This window comes from Cervus elaphus, chromosome 18 (assembly GCF_910594005.1).
Source record: "Cervus elaphus chromosome 18, mCerEla1.1, whole genome shotgun sequence".
NCBI lineage: Eukaryota > Metazoa > Chordata > Mammalia > Artiodactyla > Cervidae > Cervus > Cervus elaphus.
Window position 1 is genome coordinate 67,990,259 of NC_057832.1, and position 16,021 is coordinate 68,006,279.

Consider the following 16,021-nt stretch of genomic DNA (forward strand, 5'->3'; position numbering starts at 1 on the left):
TCTCATAACTGGACACTTCCTCTTAGGATTGTAACAGTTTAGTTTTTAGGAGTGGTTCTGGATGGTCTTGTGAGTCCCAGAGCTCAGTTGTGGATGTCTGGGACTCTTTGTAACTCTGCTTCTGTGCTAGGGCAGCCTGATGCTGTGGCTTAGGTGAACATCCATTCAGGACTTTATGGGAACACAAGAATTGATAGTGGAACATGAGCAATTATTATCTCTGTTCTTCCCTTTTTTAAAAAAAGAAAATGATACAAGTATCTCATAGTAGGCATGAAATAAATAGCCGTTGATTGCAGTTTGTAAAATAGGGCAAGGAAAGAAAGATGGACTGAAATTTATTTGCATTGTGGGAGGAAGAAAGGGACGGTATCTCTATCTTTGAAAAAAAAGTGGACAGTTAGTTTTAGTTTACAGATATGTTCTGACTATTGCTTCAGGCCCTATTATGATTAAAAGAGCCATTGCATTCATTAAAAAAGTATGTATTGAACACATTTTACATACCACACACTGTTCTAGGCACTGATGATGAACAAAACTTGAAGATGCCCACTCCTCTGATGCACATGTTCTCATGCACGTGGGTGGAGACAGACAGGAGATTTTTTAAAAAATGAACAAGGTATTCATTTTTCAGATTGAAGTAAAGACTCCAAAGGAAATAAGTGAGGTAATGTGATAAAGATTTGTGAGCAGAGTGTGGTAGACAGGCATGGCTATGAAGCTCAGTCTGCTAGGCTAGCCATGTAATTTAGGTTCAAGAATGGGTCAGAAATATGACTTGACTTGTTTTAAATTTCCAGATAAACAGATATAGAGGGAATAAGGCTGCAGGAGAGTGGACACAATTTCCAGAACTGGGGGCTTATGGCCCTTCTTCTCCAATTATGTGTGCCCCAAGAAACAAACTTATACTCCTCCTCTAAGGCTCCGAGTTTGTGCTACTCAAGCTTAATGTCTGAGTTCTGGGCTTTTACATTGGGATTGTGCCAGCTCTGGGACAATCTGCATCTCTCTGCAAGGCCCCGGATGTCTGTCTGTGGCCAAGATTACTGTAAAGCATCAGGAAGTGTCTTTCTAAAGGGGTGATATTCATGCCAAGGCTGAAGAATAACAAGGAGGCAGATCATAGCACTGCAGCGAAAGGCACAACCAGTACAAAAGCCTTGAAGCATGAAGAACTTGGTGTGATAAGTGACAAACGGGAACAGGAGAGTGAGCTGGGGAGTTGGGGGAGTATCAGATATGATGGTAGAGGTTGGCCACGGCCACATTGGGAGTCCTTTACACCATGATAGGAATTGGGATTTTCTTCTAAGAACATGGAATGCCACTGTTTTAACCCAAGGTCTATGAGTTTGTATAGGAAGAAAGTTATAACTGTATGATAATAAAAAAGTCACATTATTTCAATGAGACTATAGACAACAAGCCATGCTAGTTTAAATAATGTCTGTGTTGGTGTTACAGGCAGAAATGATAGGTATTTCTATTTATTGCTATTATTGCAATGATCTCAAAATGTCATTTATGATAATTACATTAATTATAAATTACAGTAGTTATTAGCACTTATAATATATCTTGTTACTTTACACATTAATAAAGGTGCCAGTGAACTACAGCCTGTGGACAAAATCCAGGTTGCCACCTAGTTTTGTAAATGAAACTTATTGGAATATAGCCATGCCCATTCATTTATGTATCACAGTTGCAACAGAAAATTTCTTCCCTTGCAATGCTTAAAATACTTAATAACTGGCTCTTGATGGAAAAAGTTTGCTGATAACTATACTGAAAAAGTAGCATATATATTACTCTGATACAATTCAAAAACTTGGATAACTGTTGGTTTCTTTGCAAGCTTCTGTATTTTATTTTATGCATTTAAAAATGTTATTTGTAGAAGTGATCCATAGGCTTCACTAGACTTCCAAAACATCCTTGACCGGGGGCAAAAAGAAAAGATTCTTTAAATCTCTGTCCTACAGGATCTCAGGCCAGGGAACCTAATGGCCTGAACTGCGTTTCCTCTGCCTGAGCTTCTCTTCCCGCTTCTTCATCTGACAGATTTTTCATATTTCTAGTACCCAGTACCCAAGCTGCCTCTTCTTTATGAATGATGTATTGAGTCCTTACCCAGTGCCAGACAGATCCTCTATTAGCACTGTCTAATTTAATCCCGTGACAACACCATACGGTCTAGGTGTGACGATCTTCCTTGTAGCAGTGAGGGGGGCTCGGAGGAGCTGTCATGCCCATGTATTAATTGACCGGATGTTCACTGAGCACCTGCTATGTGCCAGGCTCTGTGCCAAATGCCCAGGTGACAGAGCTGTCAGTAGTGATGCTGAGGTTTGGACCGGTCCCATCTGATACCAGTGTTAGGGTGGCTGACATCACAGCAGGTTGTGTTTGAGATGCCAGACACCACACTGTCTCTCTGAAACCAGCAGCAAGCTCAGTTACCCTTCTTTTTCTGGTGTTTCCATCCCACTTTGTTCAGAAGCTCTCCTCTCCACCATGAAGGTTTGCGTCTCGTTCTCACTCCATAGTCTGTTGTCTTCATTGGCTTTGCCTAGAATAGGCCACAGAGTCTGTATTTTCCTAGCTGTGGCAGCATCCTTGGGCTTCCCTGGTGGCTCAGTGGTAAAGCATCTGCCTGCCAGTGCAGGAAATGGGGGTTTGATCCCTGGGTCGGGAAGATCCCTGGAGAAGGAAATGGCAACCCACTCCAGTATTCTTGCCTGGGAAATTGCATGGACAGAGGAGCCTTGTAGGCTACAGTCCATGGGGTCTCAAAGGAGTCAGACATGATTTACGTGACCAAAGAAAAATAAGCAGCATCTTTAGTGATGCCTGTCAATGTCACTGGAATGACCCTTTAAAATCTTTTCTATTCTGTTTTTTTTTTTTTTTTTTTTTTTTAACAAGCATGAGCTTCTTTCCTATAAGTGCAGCTCTCTTCTCCAGCACTTTGTGGATTTCTGAGACCACTGAGATTTGCCCTTCACAATCCAGGTTTAAACATTTACACATGCCATCTGATTGGGGGTTATGTTAAAATTGATAGCAGGAGGGGCTGGCAATGAAGTCTCTATCTCAAATAGATAGAAAAAAAGGACCGTAGGGGAGGCCTGGTCTACATGGTTTACCCTAGCTTGTGCAAATCTTTCTGTCCAAAACCATGGAGATTGCTTTCTCCCCTAGAAAGGTAACCAATGTTCATTAGCTGGGGTGGGCAAATACAATATCAGCCATTTTAAAAAATTTCTTTTCTTTTTTTCACATGTTGTAAGTGAAGAGCATTGTTACCCAATTGTTACCGGATCTACCTGGACATCAGCATTTTATCAGTTTATACAGACATAATATATTCCATCAATTTGGACTCATAATGCAATACTATTATGCAACCTACATTTTTTATGTGCTAACTAAAAATCAGTGCAGGAGGTTGCATATTAGAAAATAGTTTTTTGGGGTCTTAAGATTGCAAAACACAGGTTTGGGGTAAACACGAAAGAATATTCCAAGGAAGAGAGTCAGGGTCTTTTAAAGACAAAAAGCCACAAGGCTGTTAAAAGTTGCCTGGTGAGGACTTCCCTGGTGGCGCCGTGTATAAGACTCCATACCTGCCCGTGAAGGGGACAGAAGTTTGATCCCTGGTTCAGGAGGAATCCACTCGCCACGGAGCAACTAAGCCTGTGTATTACAACTACTGAAACCTGTTCGCTATAGGGCCTGCACACCACAACTACTGAAGCCCGTGTGCCTAAAGCCTGTGTTTCGCAGCAAGAGAATTCACTGCAATGAGAAGCCCGTTCATTGCAACTACAGAGTAGCCCCCACTCTGCACAACTAGAGAAAGACCCCACTCACAGCAATGAAGACCCAGCACAGCAGAAAAAAAAAAAAATTGCCTGGGGAGAATTGTCATCGACTCACCTGAATCAGAGAATATTTGTCCTTATGGAACCTCAGGTTGTTTTAGGATAGGGTTCCAAAAAGTAAGTAGACCGTCACAAGTAATTTTAGGGTAAGGGTTGAGGGTGGATGAGGCCTGTGGACTTCTTTGTATGATAGTAATAATAATGGTGATGATAATAATAACAAAGATAAAAGAAAACCACCTTTTGATGGCCAGGCAGGATCATTCCAGTGCTCTCTGTTGGTGAAGTTTAACATTCTCCTAGATGGCCAAAGAGAAATGGTTGCATGGTCCAACTCCAGTACACAGCTGGGCCAAGAATGTTGGATTTTGGGTTGAGAGACAGTAAATGAATAACTAAAGTATCTGGGCTTGCTTTTAGTTGTTTTCTCTCTGTTATAAATGATGCCTCGGTGGACATCTTTCATAAAATGTTTGCCTTTCTGATGTTTCCAAAGGAAAAAACTTGATAGAATTTGATTTTTATTTTTAAGGCTTTTGCTAAACATTATAATATCACCCGTGAAAAATGTATCTCTGTTCACTGTCCTTCAAGTCATGTGTAGGAGGAAAGGCACAGATTTTTGTCACAGAACTTATTACTTACTAGTGTTTCAGTTCTTGGGTCTCTCTATTGGATTGTTAACTTGGAGACTGGAGATGTTCCTGCCAGGAGTCCTGTGGTTGGAATCCGGGATCTAATGTAGTGAGTCCCAAGCCCTGCAGAGATGGAAGCAGCTGTGTATTGCTGCAACCCTTCACCACCTTGCCCAATCTCCTTAACTTACTCTCCATTCTAATTCACTGCTGCTGACAGATTTATTTCTCTGAAACATGCCCTTGGTCATAATGTTCAAAAGCCTTAAATGTTTTCTTTTTGTTTATTGTATTGAGATGTTGCTAGTGCTTAACCCACTGTCTGTTTTACCAAAATTATCCCCCTCACCTTCCATGCTCAAGGGGACTGACTACTCTGACTTCAAGGTTGACTCACTGTCTACATAGTGACCTTTCATTACTTCTTAACAGATCGGACTCAATCAGTTCTTCCACTAGGATGTTAGAGGGACAGAGACATGGATGGGGTTCTAGCCTGAGCTTTCGGTCCCAGGGCCCGGACACCAGGCAAAGGTCGATGTGCCTCACTCTTGCCATATGAAATTGGCTGAGAAAGCAAGCATCTTCCCTGGCTTTCTAACACGTGCCTCTTTCCAAGCAACAGTGAAATCTAATAGTGCCTGTTCCTTTAAGATAAGCATGTTCTTTTCCAGAAAACATTGTTCTTTGTCTTCTACAAGCAGTTGATGAAAACGAAAAGGGGGACAGGCATTCTCCTCTGGCTCCTCCCCTGGGCTCACTACATCCCATAGATTCCCTGGGTTCCTGAGGACTGTCTCCCAGCTTTTCTCCACTCCTTTTACCCAGATCTTAGTAGAAAGAGAACAAAGCGTTCTGATGGAACAGGTCCTCCCCTCTCTCTGTGTTTACACAGCACAGATAGGTAATTAGCCAAAAATTCCTTATCACCTGTCTTGTCTATCTTCTTTTGCTTTGGGGAATTGTGTGAATGGTACATGGGTGTTATGAAAAATAAATTGATTAAAGAAAGACAATAACTGAGAATAGAATCTAGTTAGTGGCATGAAAAAAGAGCAGAAAGAAGTCAAATCCAGATCCTTCCATCCATGGGTGATGATGAACAGCTAAAGCTATATGGGGCTGGGGCATGGGACTGGGAAGGAACGTGGTCCTTGATGGTAAGGACCCCAGGGAAGTCTGCAATATTAGTTATGGGAAATGTGCATTTAGAAGAGTTTGCTACCCTTTTTTCCTTATTCTTTTTCCCCTCACTTCACCTCTCAGCCTTTTTCTCCTGGCCTTTGGGGGTTCAGATTTATTTTTAGGGTATTTCTATCCTCCTCCTCAAATGTTAGACCTGTAGTCCTCTGTCTAGAGGCATTGCTCTGTAACCTAGCAACCAGCATGTCATATGTGGTCCTCAGTTATTTCCCTCAGCCCAAAGATTTGAAGATCACGCAAATGGACACATAAAGGATAGAAAGGATCAGGTTTACAGTGAAAAATCAGTCTCTGTGATGACTGAGTAATGGATGCAAAGAACAGCATTATTTCCTAGTATTATTTCCAAAGCAAGGACCCCATCACATCAGGAGAAAGAGACAGTGACAGAGAGAGGCAGAACGAGGAGGAGGAGAGGCAGAACCAGAGAAAAGGTCCTGGAGTCGCCTGGACTTGCGGGGTCTGGTTATGAGTGCCCCCTCCCCCTCTGACCTCCTGCTTTCCTTTCTCAGTCACAGGAAGGGGGTAGAATTTGGAATTTTTGACCAGGGAATAATTCTTAATATTGCCTGGCTACATAGAAAGTTGGCCTACTGAGATAAACAAATTTCAGAAGGAAAAATATGACAACAGTGACATTTTCCTGAGGAATCTTATTATCCGATCCACGCAGAGGCCGAGTTGCTGAGCTGGTTCTGTGAAGCAGCACAAAGACATCCTATGGAGATGCTTGTGAATGTCGGGGGCTAGGACAGCCTGCCGCTGCCGGGTGGCAGAGACTGTGACGGCGGGGCTCAGCAGCTTTCACTGGGCCCCTTGTCATTCTTCCCGTACATTGTGTGCTGTCATTTTAGGACATTCTCTGCAGAAAAGTTCTTTCTGCTGCTCTCTCTTCTTCATTTTTGAGCAGCTGCCATTAGTCTTGTTTGCCTTACTTTATTACCTTGAAATTCGGAACACTGACTCTAAATGTGCTGCATGGTCTTATGAATTAGACCGGGATGATTCTAAACTTTACTGTGCACCAGAATTATTTGCAAGCACAGTGAAAATGTAGCCGCTGAGGCCCCTGAATGCATGGCTTGGCGGGCTGGGGAGTCCCAGAAATCTGCATTTTAATACTCATGGTGATTCTAAAAGCAGTGGTATGAAGATCCCATGAGAATCAGGGATTAAAGACTGATTTCCCAGAGAGGGGCATGGGACAGTTTCTTGGCTCTGTGAGTTGATGAATACATTCTTTAGTTTTGCAGAATCCCCCTCTCTGTTTGGAGGGAGGGAGTTCACTTTGTTGTTGTTGTTGTTGTTCCTTCCCCCACATGCTTTTCTTTAAAGTGCGTATCTTTTTAAAATTTTATTTATTTATTTTAAAAAATTTAAAATTTAATTTTTTTTTCTTTGGCCACACCACAAAGCATGTGGGATCTTAGTTCCCCGACAAAAGATCAAACTTAACAATCCCTGCATTGGAAGTGCAAAGTCTTCTTTTTTTTTTTTTCTTAATCCCTGGACCATCAGGGAAGCACTCCCCTCCGCCCCGTCCCCCACCCCACCACACACACACACACATGCTTTTATAAGTCATTTAATAATGTTCCTTGTCTGGCCTGAGAAAGGTGCCTCTATTGAATGCTGCTGGATTGATCCTGTTGAAATCTTACCAAAGGTAAGATTTCCAAAGATTACCAAATCTTTGCTTACCAAAGGTCACTGACATAACCTGTTGATCAGACAAAGCTGGCTAGAGTATTACTCACTTCACTAAGGAAGAATGAATCCGTGCAAACTGGGGCAGCGTATCGGCAGATGGAGGTGAATTGGTCAGGGTAAACTGGAGGAAATGGACAGGAGGTAGAGGGAGGCAGCCAATGGGCAGGGTAAGTAAGTCAAATCACACACACACACACACACAGACACACACAGACACACAGACACACACACACACACACACACACACACACACACACACACACACACACACACACACACACACACACACACACACACACCCCGCTGGCTGAATGCTTGGAGGACTGCAGCAAAGAAGTCCCTTCTGGAACAGACGTAGAGGCCCAAGAGTGTGATACAAGAGCGAGTACCAGGTCCTCAGCCTTTGATTGGAGCATGCTGTGTGCCAGACCTCCCCTCAGCCGTGCTGACCTGCTGATGGAATGAATAGGCGTGTGGTTGATAGCATTTGTAATTCCGCTGGATACGTGCTGCTGACTTCCTGAAGCCTGAGACTCAGGGTCACCTAGATGGCACTATTATTTTTACTGGCTGGATCACATATAGAGACTAGCTCAAAACAAATAAGCATATGCAGCAGTGTGCTTTTCGGATGTTATTTTTGCACTTAATAATAAACAGCTAACTTTTTTCATAAACGTTTGCAAGGTGCCGTTCTCTGTCCTAAGTACTTTAAATGGATTATTTCAGTTAATCCTCAGAACAGCCTTAGGAGACGGGCACTATCCTTATTTTAACAAACAAGCTGACCCAGAGGGCAGCCATGTCACTTGTACTGGATTCCAGGTAAGAAGTCAGATGTGGGTCTAGTTCAGACTGTCCTAGCTGGAAACCCAACTCTTCAGTGATGCTCTACACTGCCTGGATAAAACTTATGAAATAAGAGTAAGTCCAAGCCTTTTCCTGTGTTTACATCCCAAGTCCGACTTCTTTGGAGAGCAAAAGGCGTCATCCTCAGTCAGAGTGGCACGAGAGGTGGCATCCAGGGGATTTTCCTGATGGAAAAGTCTCTGAAGCAGATGTCTACCATTGGCTCTTTCTTTGAGTTTGCTACCCTTCTGTTGGGACCTTAAAGTTTTTAATGCATGTATTTGTGGCTTTTCTGTTTGTTTTTTTTGTTGTTGTTGTTGTTTATCTATTGTTCCAAAATACTAAATGCTGATTAAAAAATGCATTTTGGGGAAAAGGAAGAGACAGGAAGCAAATCAGCTGCCGATAAAGAATGTAACAGTCCCATTTTGAATGAATTCTAGGCCAGGCACAGCTCGTAAGACACATCTGGTTCTTGCTGCGTTCTCTAAGCAATGCCTTGTTCTTCCCATTTTAGATTGGAGTGGTTGAATAGCTTGCCCTGAGTGTACAAGGTGGTGCGGGTCAGATGGAATTTGCACCCAGCCCTGCCTGTCAGTGGTTTTGACACGGCTTTTGTTTTAAATAAACAATCCTCAAGACCCTTTCTTCAAAGAGCTCATTCTTGGATCCCAGAAAGTCAGGAGTCTGTGTCGAAGGCGTCAACATGGAGGTCAATTGCTTGAGGCCACCCCAGCCATGCGTCCACCCAGTGCCTCATGTCCAGGACGTCCTGGAGAACACCTGGGAATCTGCAGAGCATTTGTTAATACCACACTTACTTCTTTGCTCTCATACATGGCAATCAGATGATGAGCTCACCCCTCTAACGATGAATGCAAGGTCTAAGTTGTTTACCTTTTCCAGAGGGAGCACAGCCTCTGATGTCATCTGCCCCCCACCCTGAGGTGTTTGAGTCCCCCCCTCCCCCTCCTTGATGTTGGGCAAATAACTTATCCTCTTGGAAGCTTTGGTTTCTTATCTTTAAAATGAACATAAGATTATTATGATGGTTAAATAACCATTCCAACAAAACCCCAAATCCCTCACCCCAGTGCCTTTCAGTAAATGTTAATTTATTGCTTTTATTAGGAATGCTTCATCACCACTCCTAATTTTCACGAGGAAAGATTATTGCTAAATCCTCCTGGCCTCTATATACCCTCTTTTCCTGCTTGATTTGTTACTTGGGAAGAATAAACTAGGACCTCTTTTCCTCTTGGGAAGGAACCTGCCTTTAGTCTTAACCTCAACAGGTATGCTAATCTGAGGGTTTAGTTAGCTGTCTGCTGGTTATCATTCCCAGCCTTGTGTTCCACTTGTGTTCCATAATCACTAATAAAGGAGATATTTTAGGCTTTCACCTTCTGACTTCTTTATTTCTTGATTCATATAAAACGTGAGCAGGAAAGACATAGCTATCTATTTGGCTTCCTTAATTATTCTATAATTAGTATTTGTGGTTTTCCTCTCCATTTCTCTTAGAGGCATAGAATTTTAGAGTTGAAAGATTTTTTTAAAAAGACTGAAATTCATTTTACCATCTCATACCTGAACCGGGCTGCCCAGTGGTCATTCAACCCTTGCCTACACACTTCCAGTAATGAAGACCTTGCTCTCTCAAGAGGTGGCCCAGGGTGTCTGGCTGGAGATGCTCTAAATTGGGCTGAAATTGCCCGAAGAAGGTTTGGATCCAGCAGTGTGAAGCTTTCAGGCCTACCTGAACTCAGTGTAAAATGTTCAGATTAGGATTTCTTTGGGAGAAAGTATTGGCTTGAGGCCTGCTCACTTTCAGATAATTGTTCTAGAAAATTCATTTTCCAATAAGTCGTCAGAATTGACTGAGGGCGAGAGTGAGTGTTTTGTGTTTATGGCATCTCATTCTGAGAAATTTGCTACTACTCCAATGTTCCTGCTGCATCCTGAGCAAATTCTAGCTTGTGGCTTGTTGGAAATAGTGCAGGAGACTGACCCACAAGGAACTTTATTAACCTCCTGGCTCAGTGCTCCAGGGTGGGGGATGCGGTGATATGACTCCCAGAAGGTCAACTCCTGAAAGCTGAGCATGGTGCATACTCTGGTGGCAGAAGAAAAAACTGCCAGTGAAATTCTTTCCATTCCAAAGGTGCCAAGTGAAAGCTTCAGAACACTCACTTCCAATACACTTGCTGAGTGGAGATGGACCAATTTGGAATCTGCTCTTATATGCTGTTTGTTCTTAACTTCAAGGCAACGTTCAAAAGACACCAGAAAATGTTAAGAAACCAGAAACCAGATTCCTTCTTAACTTTTTTTCCCAAAAAAAGAAAACAACTTTATTGAGATAATTCACGTACCAAAAATTCACCTGTTAAAGTGTTCAATTTGTTGTTGCTGTTCAGTCACTCAGTCGTGTCCGACTCTGCAACCGCATGGACTGCAGCACGCCAGGCCTCCCTGTCCTTCACCATCTCCCGGAGCTTGCTCAAACTCATGTCCATTGAGTCAGTGATGCCGTCCAACCATCTCATCCTCTGTCGTCCCCTTGTCCTCCTGCCTTCAATCTTTCCCAGCATCAGGGGCTTTCCCAGTGAGTCAGCGTTTCATATCAGGTGGCCTAAGTATTGGAGCTTCAGTATCAGTCCTTCCAATCAATATTGAAGGTTGATTTCCTTTAGAATTGACTGGTTTGATCTCCTTGCTCTCCAAGGGACTCTCAAGAGTCTTCTCCAGCATCATAGCTCAAAGGCATCAGTTCTTCGGTGCTCAGCCTTTTTTATTGTCCAGCTCTCACAGCCCTACATGACTACTGGAAAAACCATAGCTTTGACTATATGGACCTTTGTAGGCAAAGTAATGTATCTGCTTTTTAATATGCTGTCTAGGTTTGTCATTGTTTTTCTTCCAAGGAGCAAGTGTCTTTTAATTTCATGGCTGCAGTCACCATCTGCAGTGATTTTGAAGCCCAAGAAGTTAAGTCTCTCACTGTTTCCATTGTTTCCCCATCTATTTGCCATAAAGTGATGGGACTGGATGCCATAATCTTTGTTGTCTGAATACTGAGTTTTAAGCCAACTTTTTCACTCTCCTCTTTCATCTTCATCAAGAGGCTCTTTGATTCATTGGCTTTTAATTCTTTAATTTGTTGGATTTTACTATATTCACAGATTTCTAAAATCATCACCACCATCAATTTTGGAGCATTTTCATCACCCCTGAAAAAAAATTCCTGCACCAGTTAACACTTACTCCCAAATCCTCCTCTATCAGCCCTTTGAAACCACTAATCTGCTTCCTTGCCTCTATAGATATACCTCTTTTGACAAATGGAATCATAAAATATATAGCTTTTGCATCTCAATTCTTTCACTTAATGTTTTCAAGATTATGTGGTAACATGAATCAATACTTTGTTTCTTTTAATGGCTTAGTAATATTCCATTGAATGGATTTACCACATTTTGTTTATTCAGTCATCTGCTGATGGATATTCAGGTTGTTTATACTTTGGCTGTTATGAATAAAATTTCTCTGAACATTCAGGTACAAGTTTTTGTATGGTTATATAGTTTGGGTTCTCTTGGTTGTATATGTAGGAATGATTTTGCTGGATCATACTCCTTTTAATAATCTTTTAAAATTGCTTATTTTGATTGCTATCCTTGTGTCCCATATTTCTATTCTCTGGGTTCATATTCACTTCCTCTGTAGTGTATGCTGTCCATGATGATATAAAGAAACAGAACAGAAATAGACTCACAAACATCAAAAGCAAACTTATGGTTACCGTAGGGGAAAGGGAGAAGTGGAGGGGTAAAATAGGAGTTTAGGATTAACATGTATACATTACTACATATAAATTGATAATCAGCAAGGACCTACTATGTAGCACAAGGAACTCTATACAATATTCTGTAATAACATATATAGGAAAAGAATCAGAAAAAGAAAGGATATATGCCTGGGGAATCCCAGGGACGGGGGAGCCTTATAGGCTGCTGTCTATAGGGTCACACAGAGTCTGACACGACTGAAGCGACTTAGCAGCAGCAGCATGCATATATATAACTGAATCACTTTGCTATACACCTGAAACTATCACAACACTATAAGTCAGCTGTACTCCAAAATAAAATAAAAATTAAAAAGAAAAGAATTGAAGGGGAAAATCAAGTTACTACATCTGGGATCCAGTTTAAAATTCTTTGTATTAAGAATTAAAAATTATTTAAGTGAGAATAGACCGAATCATATGAATGCTTATATTAATATGTAGAGTCTCTGCTAGGTGATATTTGCCTTTGTGGTCTTCTTTCCCAAGCTTCCACTTGAGGATTTACAGTGTTTTGTTTTTTTTTTTTTCTTTTCCAGAATAGAAATGAAATAAAAAATGGCACTATCCTTCGATTAACCACATCTCCGGTAAGTTGATGCTTGTTTGTGGTTCTGTGATTTGCAGTTTGTTATATGTGATTATAGAATATTAATTTTTCAAGGTGACTCATGTGAAACAAAAGATTTTTAGAGTATTCCCCTATTCTGGAGTAGCAGGAATGCCCCCCTTCGATTTCCTGGCACAGAAAAGGAAGTTTTTGTTCCAGGTTATGTGCAAGTAAATTCACTTTAAAGTTTGAATTTTGTAGTCATATCAACAATTCTCATAATATAGATAGGATAACTCTACCCTGTGAATCGGTTTTACCTACCTACCCACAGATCCACCTAAGACTGTCTGAACAAACAAAGGGAACAAAACTAGAGACAGCCTGTTAAACTTCCCTTGAAAGTCAAACTTATATGCAGAGTACATCATGAGAAACGCTGGGTTGGAGGAAGCACAAGCTGGAATCAAGATTGCCCGGAGAAATATCAATAACCTCAGATATGCAGATGACACCACCCTTATGGCAGAAAGTGAAGAGGAACCAAAGAGCCTCTTGATGAAAGTGAAAGAGGAGAGTGAAAAAGTTGGCTTAAAACTCAACATTCAGAAAACTAAGATCATGGCATCCGGTCTCATCACTTCATGGCAAATAGATGGAGAATCAGTGGAAACAGTGGCTGACTTTATTTTTTTGGGCTCCAAAATCACTGCAGATGGTGATTGCAGCCGTGAAATTAAAAGACACTTACTCCTTGGAAGGAAAGTATGACCAACCTAGATAGCATATTAAAAAGCTGAGACATTACTTTGCCAACAAAAGTCCGTCTAATCAAGGCTATGGTTTTTCCAGTGGTCATGTATGGATGTGAAAGTTGGACTATAAAGAAAGCTGAGCGCCGAAGAATTGATGCTTTTGAGGTGTGATGTTGGAGAAGACTCTTGAGAGTCCCTTGGACTGCAAGGAGATCCAACCAGTCCATCCTAAAGGAGATCAGTCCTGGGTGTTCATTGGAAGGACTGATGTTGAAGCTGAAACTCCAGTACTTTGGCCACCTGATGGGAACAGTTGATTCATTTGAAAAGACCCTGATGCTGGGAAAGATTGAGGGCAGGAGGAGAAGGGGACAACAGAGGATGAGATGGCTGGATGGCATCACCGACTCCATGGACATGGGTTTGGGTAAACTCCGGGTGTTGGTGATGGACAGAGAGGCCTGGCGTGCTGCGGTTCATGGGGTCGCAAAGAGTCAGATACGACTGAGTGACTGAACTGAACTGAATTGAAAGTCAAAAGGTGTGTCTATCTGTGTATGAAAGAGTGAAAATGTTTAAGCATTTCCTAAGATTTGGTCAGTTATTGTGACAATTCATCAAATATAGCTTAAGAAATATTTGCTGCTCATGTTGTTTCACTGACAGTTGATTCTAGAAAAAAACCCTTTCAAGTTTTCCAAATAAAAACTGCTAAACAAAATGCTACAGTGTATTTAGATTACTGTAGCCAACTGTATTGTTTAACTTGATCTTTCTTACTTGCTTATAGAGACTTTGGGTAGTAACATTAGCATATTTAAGCTATGTTTTTTTCACAGTACATTTTATCACTTTCCTAAAAAATAATCTGCACAAAATACACCAAGTGTTACTATTTTCACTCTGCATATGTGATGAAAACTGTGTCTAGCTCTCATTTTCAGTTTCCACTGAAGCCATGTGCTAGGCTAAAAATAAACTTAAAAAATTGGGAAAAGCATCTGGCTAAAATTAAATTGTGGGTACTGTAACCACCACAAATTCTTCTTGTTGAAAATTACATTAGAGAGGCTTACAAACACCTAAACATTTTACCCAGTAACATCTGAAGCCTGAACACAGTGATGGGCTCAATAGAATGTGCTGCTGGAGTTGGCTAAACTGGCTTTCAGTACCTTCTTTCCCACTTAAGGGAAATTATCATTCACACTCATTTTTCAGTGGCTCTGTGTTGAGCCAAGACATTTTTGTCTGCCTTAGCACTGACCTTACTTCAGTCAGCATGAATTCATGTTAATTTGACCTTTAGAGACCATGGTTTCATTTGGGTTTTACAAAATGTTCCTATATATCCTGTTGAAATTATTCATCTGGTTGATGGGCAGAAAGAGTATACCTTACTTTTGTTTCATCTCAGAATTAGAAAAGCACCAGTTTTTTTTTTTTTTTTTTTTATAATCTGGGCCTTGGCTTCATGAACAAAATTTCTGCAGTGCCAAACTACTCCTTGCAAGAAGGTTAGGTGTTTGTCAGGGTGAAGTTTCTCAGCATCCAGAAAGCCAAAGTGCTGACACTGTGGTGTGACTTGGCCTCACTGGGGACACTGGAGCTTATGCCCTGCATGTGCCCAACACAGTGAAGGGAGACATGCAAAAACTCTACAATAGAGTCCCCCTGCAAGAGACTGTTTACATTTTCCAGAGAATAGTGGTCCCCAAAGTTGAATCATTGGTAGAACTTTAAAAATGCTGATGTCTGGGCCTTTAAAGAGAAGCTGAATAATGATATCTAAGAATAGGGTCCAGACACCTGCAGTTTAAGTAATAAGCACTTTATGGTTTGACTGTAGCCATGGAGTCTAGAATTGGGAATTACTCTATAAGCAAGACATATTGGATCTTTAAACTTTGTTTGTTGCTGGTAGATTTTCTTTTTAAAGATTTTGTGTTTGACTGAAAAAATATGGGTCAGCATATGCTAACTCTTTCACTTCTCATATACACAATAAAAATATATTTTTGAAAACTGTCTCTATTGAATTTGCAAGAAGGTGTTAGAGTGCCATAAAGGAACCAGCAAATGGTGTTGTGCTAATAACTTTTACAAGTTTTTGCATCTACCTCAGCTGAACTCTCTCTGTAGCCACAGTACTCACACTTGCCCACACTCATAGACACATGCATGCACACACTCTTGTTTTAGGTAATGTGCAGCTCATGTCCACTCTATCAGTGGCATTTTTCTTAACGGATTTATCCTCAGTCTTACTCCATTATAAAACTATTCTTTCTGGATTATTCCTAACAAAAGAGGGCATTAATAAGTGAAGATTAAAAAAAACTGCATAGTTATTCTTTTAAAAGCCCAACACTTGGCATATGGTCTTCCTCTATGTTGCATATCTTCAGACAATCTCTATACTGACCATCTTAAATATATATCTTTTTTAGATGTCATATCCTTATCCATCTCCCCAGTAGTATGAAAGTATAGCCGTGAACCCACCCTGGAAATGTGTGTAAATATGCGTGAGTTTTTGAGCATTTAAAGGTTTGAAGACCTTCAGATTATGC

The 16,021-nt window shown here is 41.1% G+C and overlaps 1 protein-coding gene across 4 annotated transcripts in view; it reads left to right on the forward strand.

The window, feature by feature from the left end:
- ELMO1 (engulfment and cell motility 1) overlaps positions 1 to 16,021 on the forward strand; it is a 563,801-nt gene that overhangs the window by 158,595 nt on the left and 389,185 nt on the right. For all 4 annotated transcript variants that reach the window (XM_043873513.1, XM_043873512.1, XM_043873514.1 and 1 more), the window contains one exon: positions 12,683 to 12,733. In XM_043873513.1, coding sequence (XP_043729448.1) covers positions 12,683 to 12,733 — 51 coding nt within the window. The remainder of the gene's footprint in view (positions 1 to 12,682; positions 12,734 to 16,021) is intronic.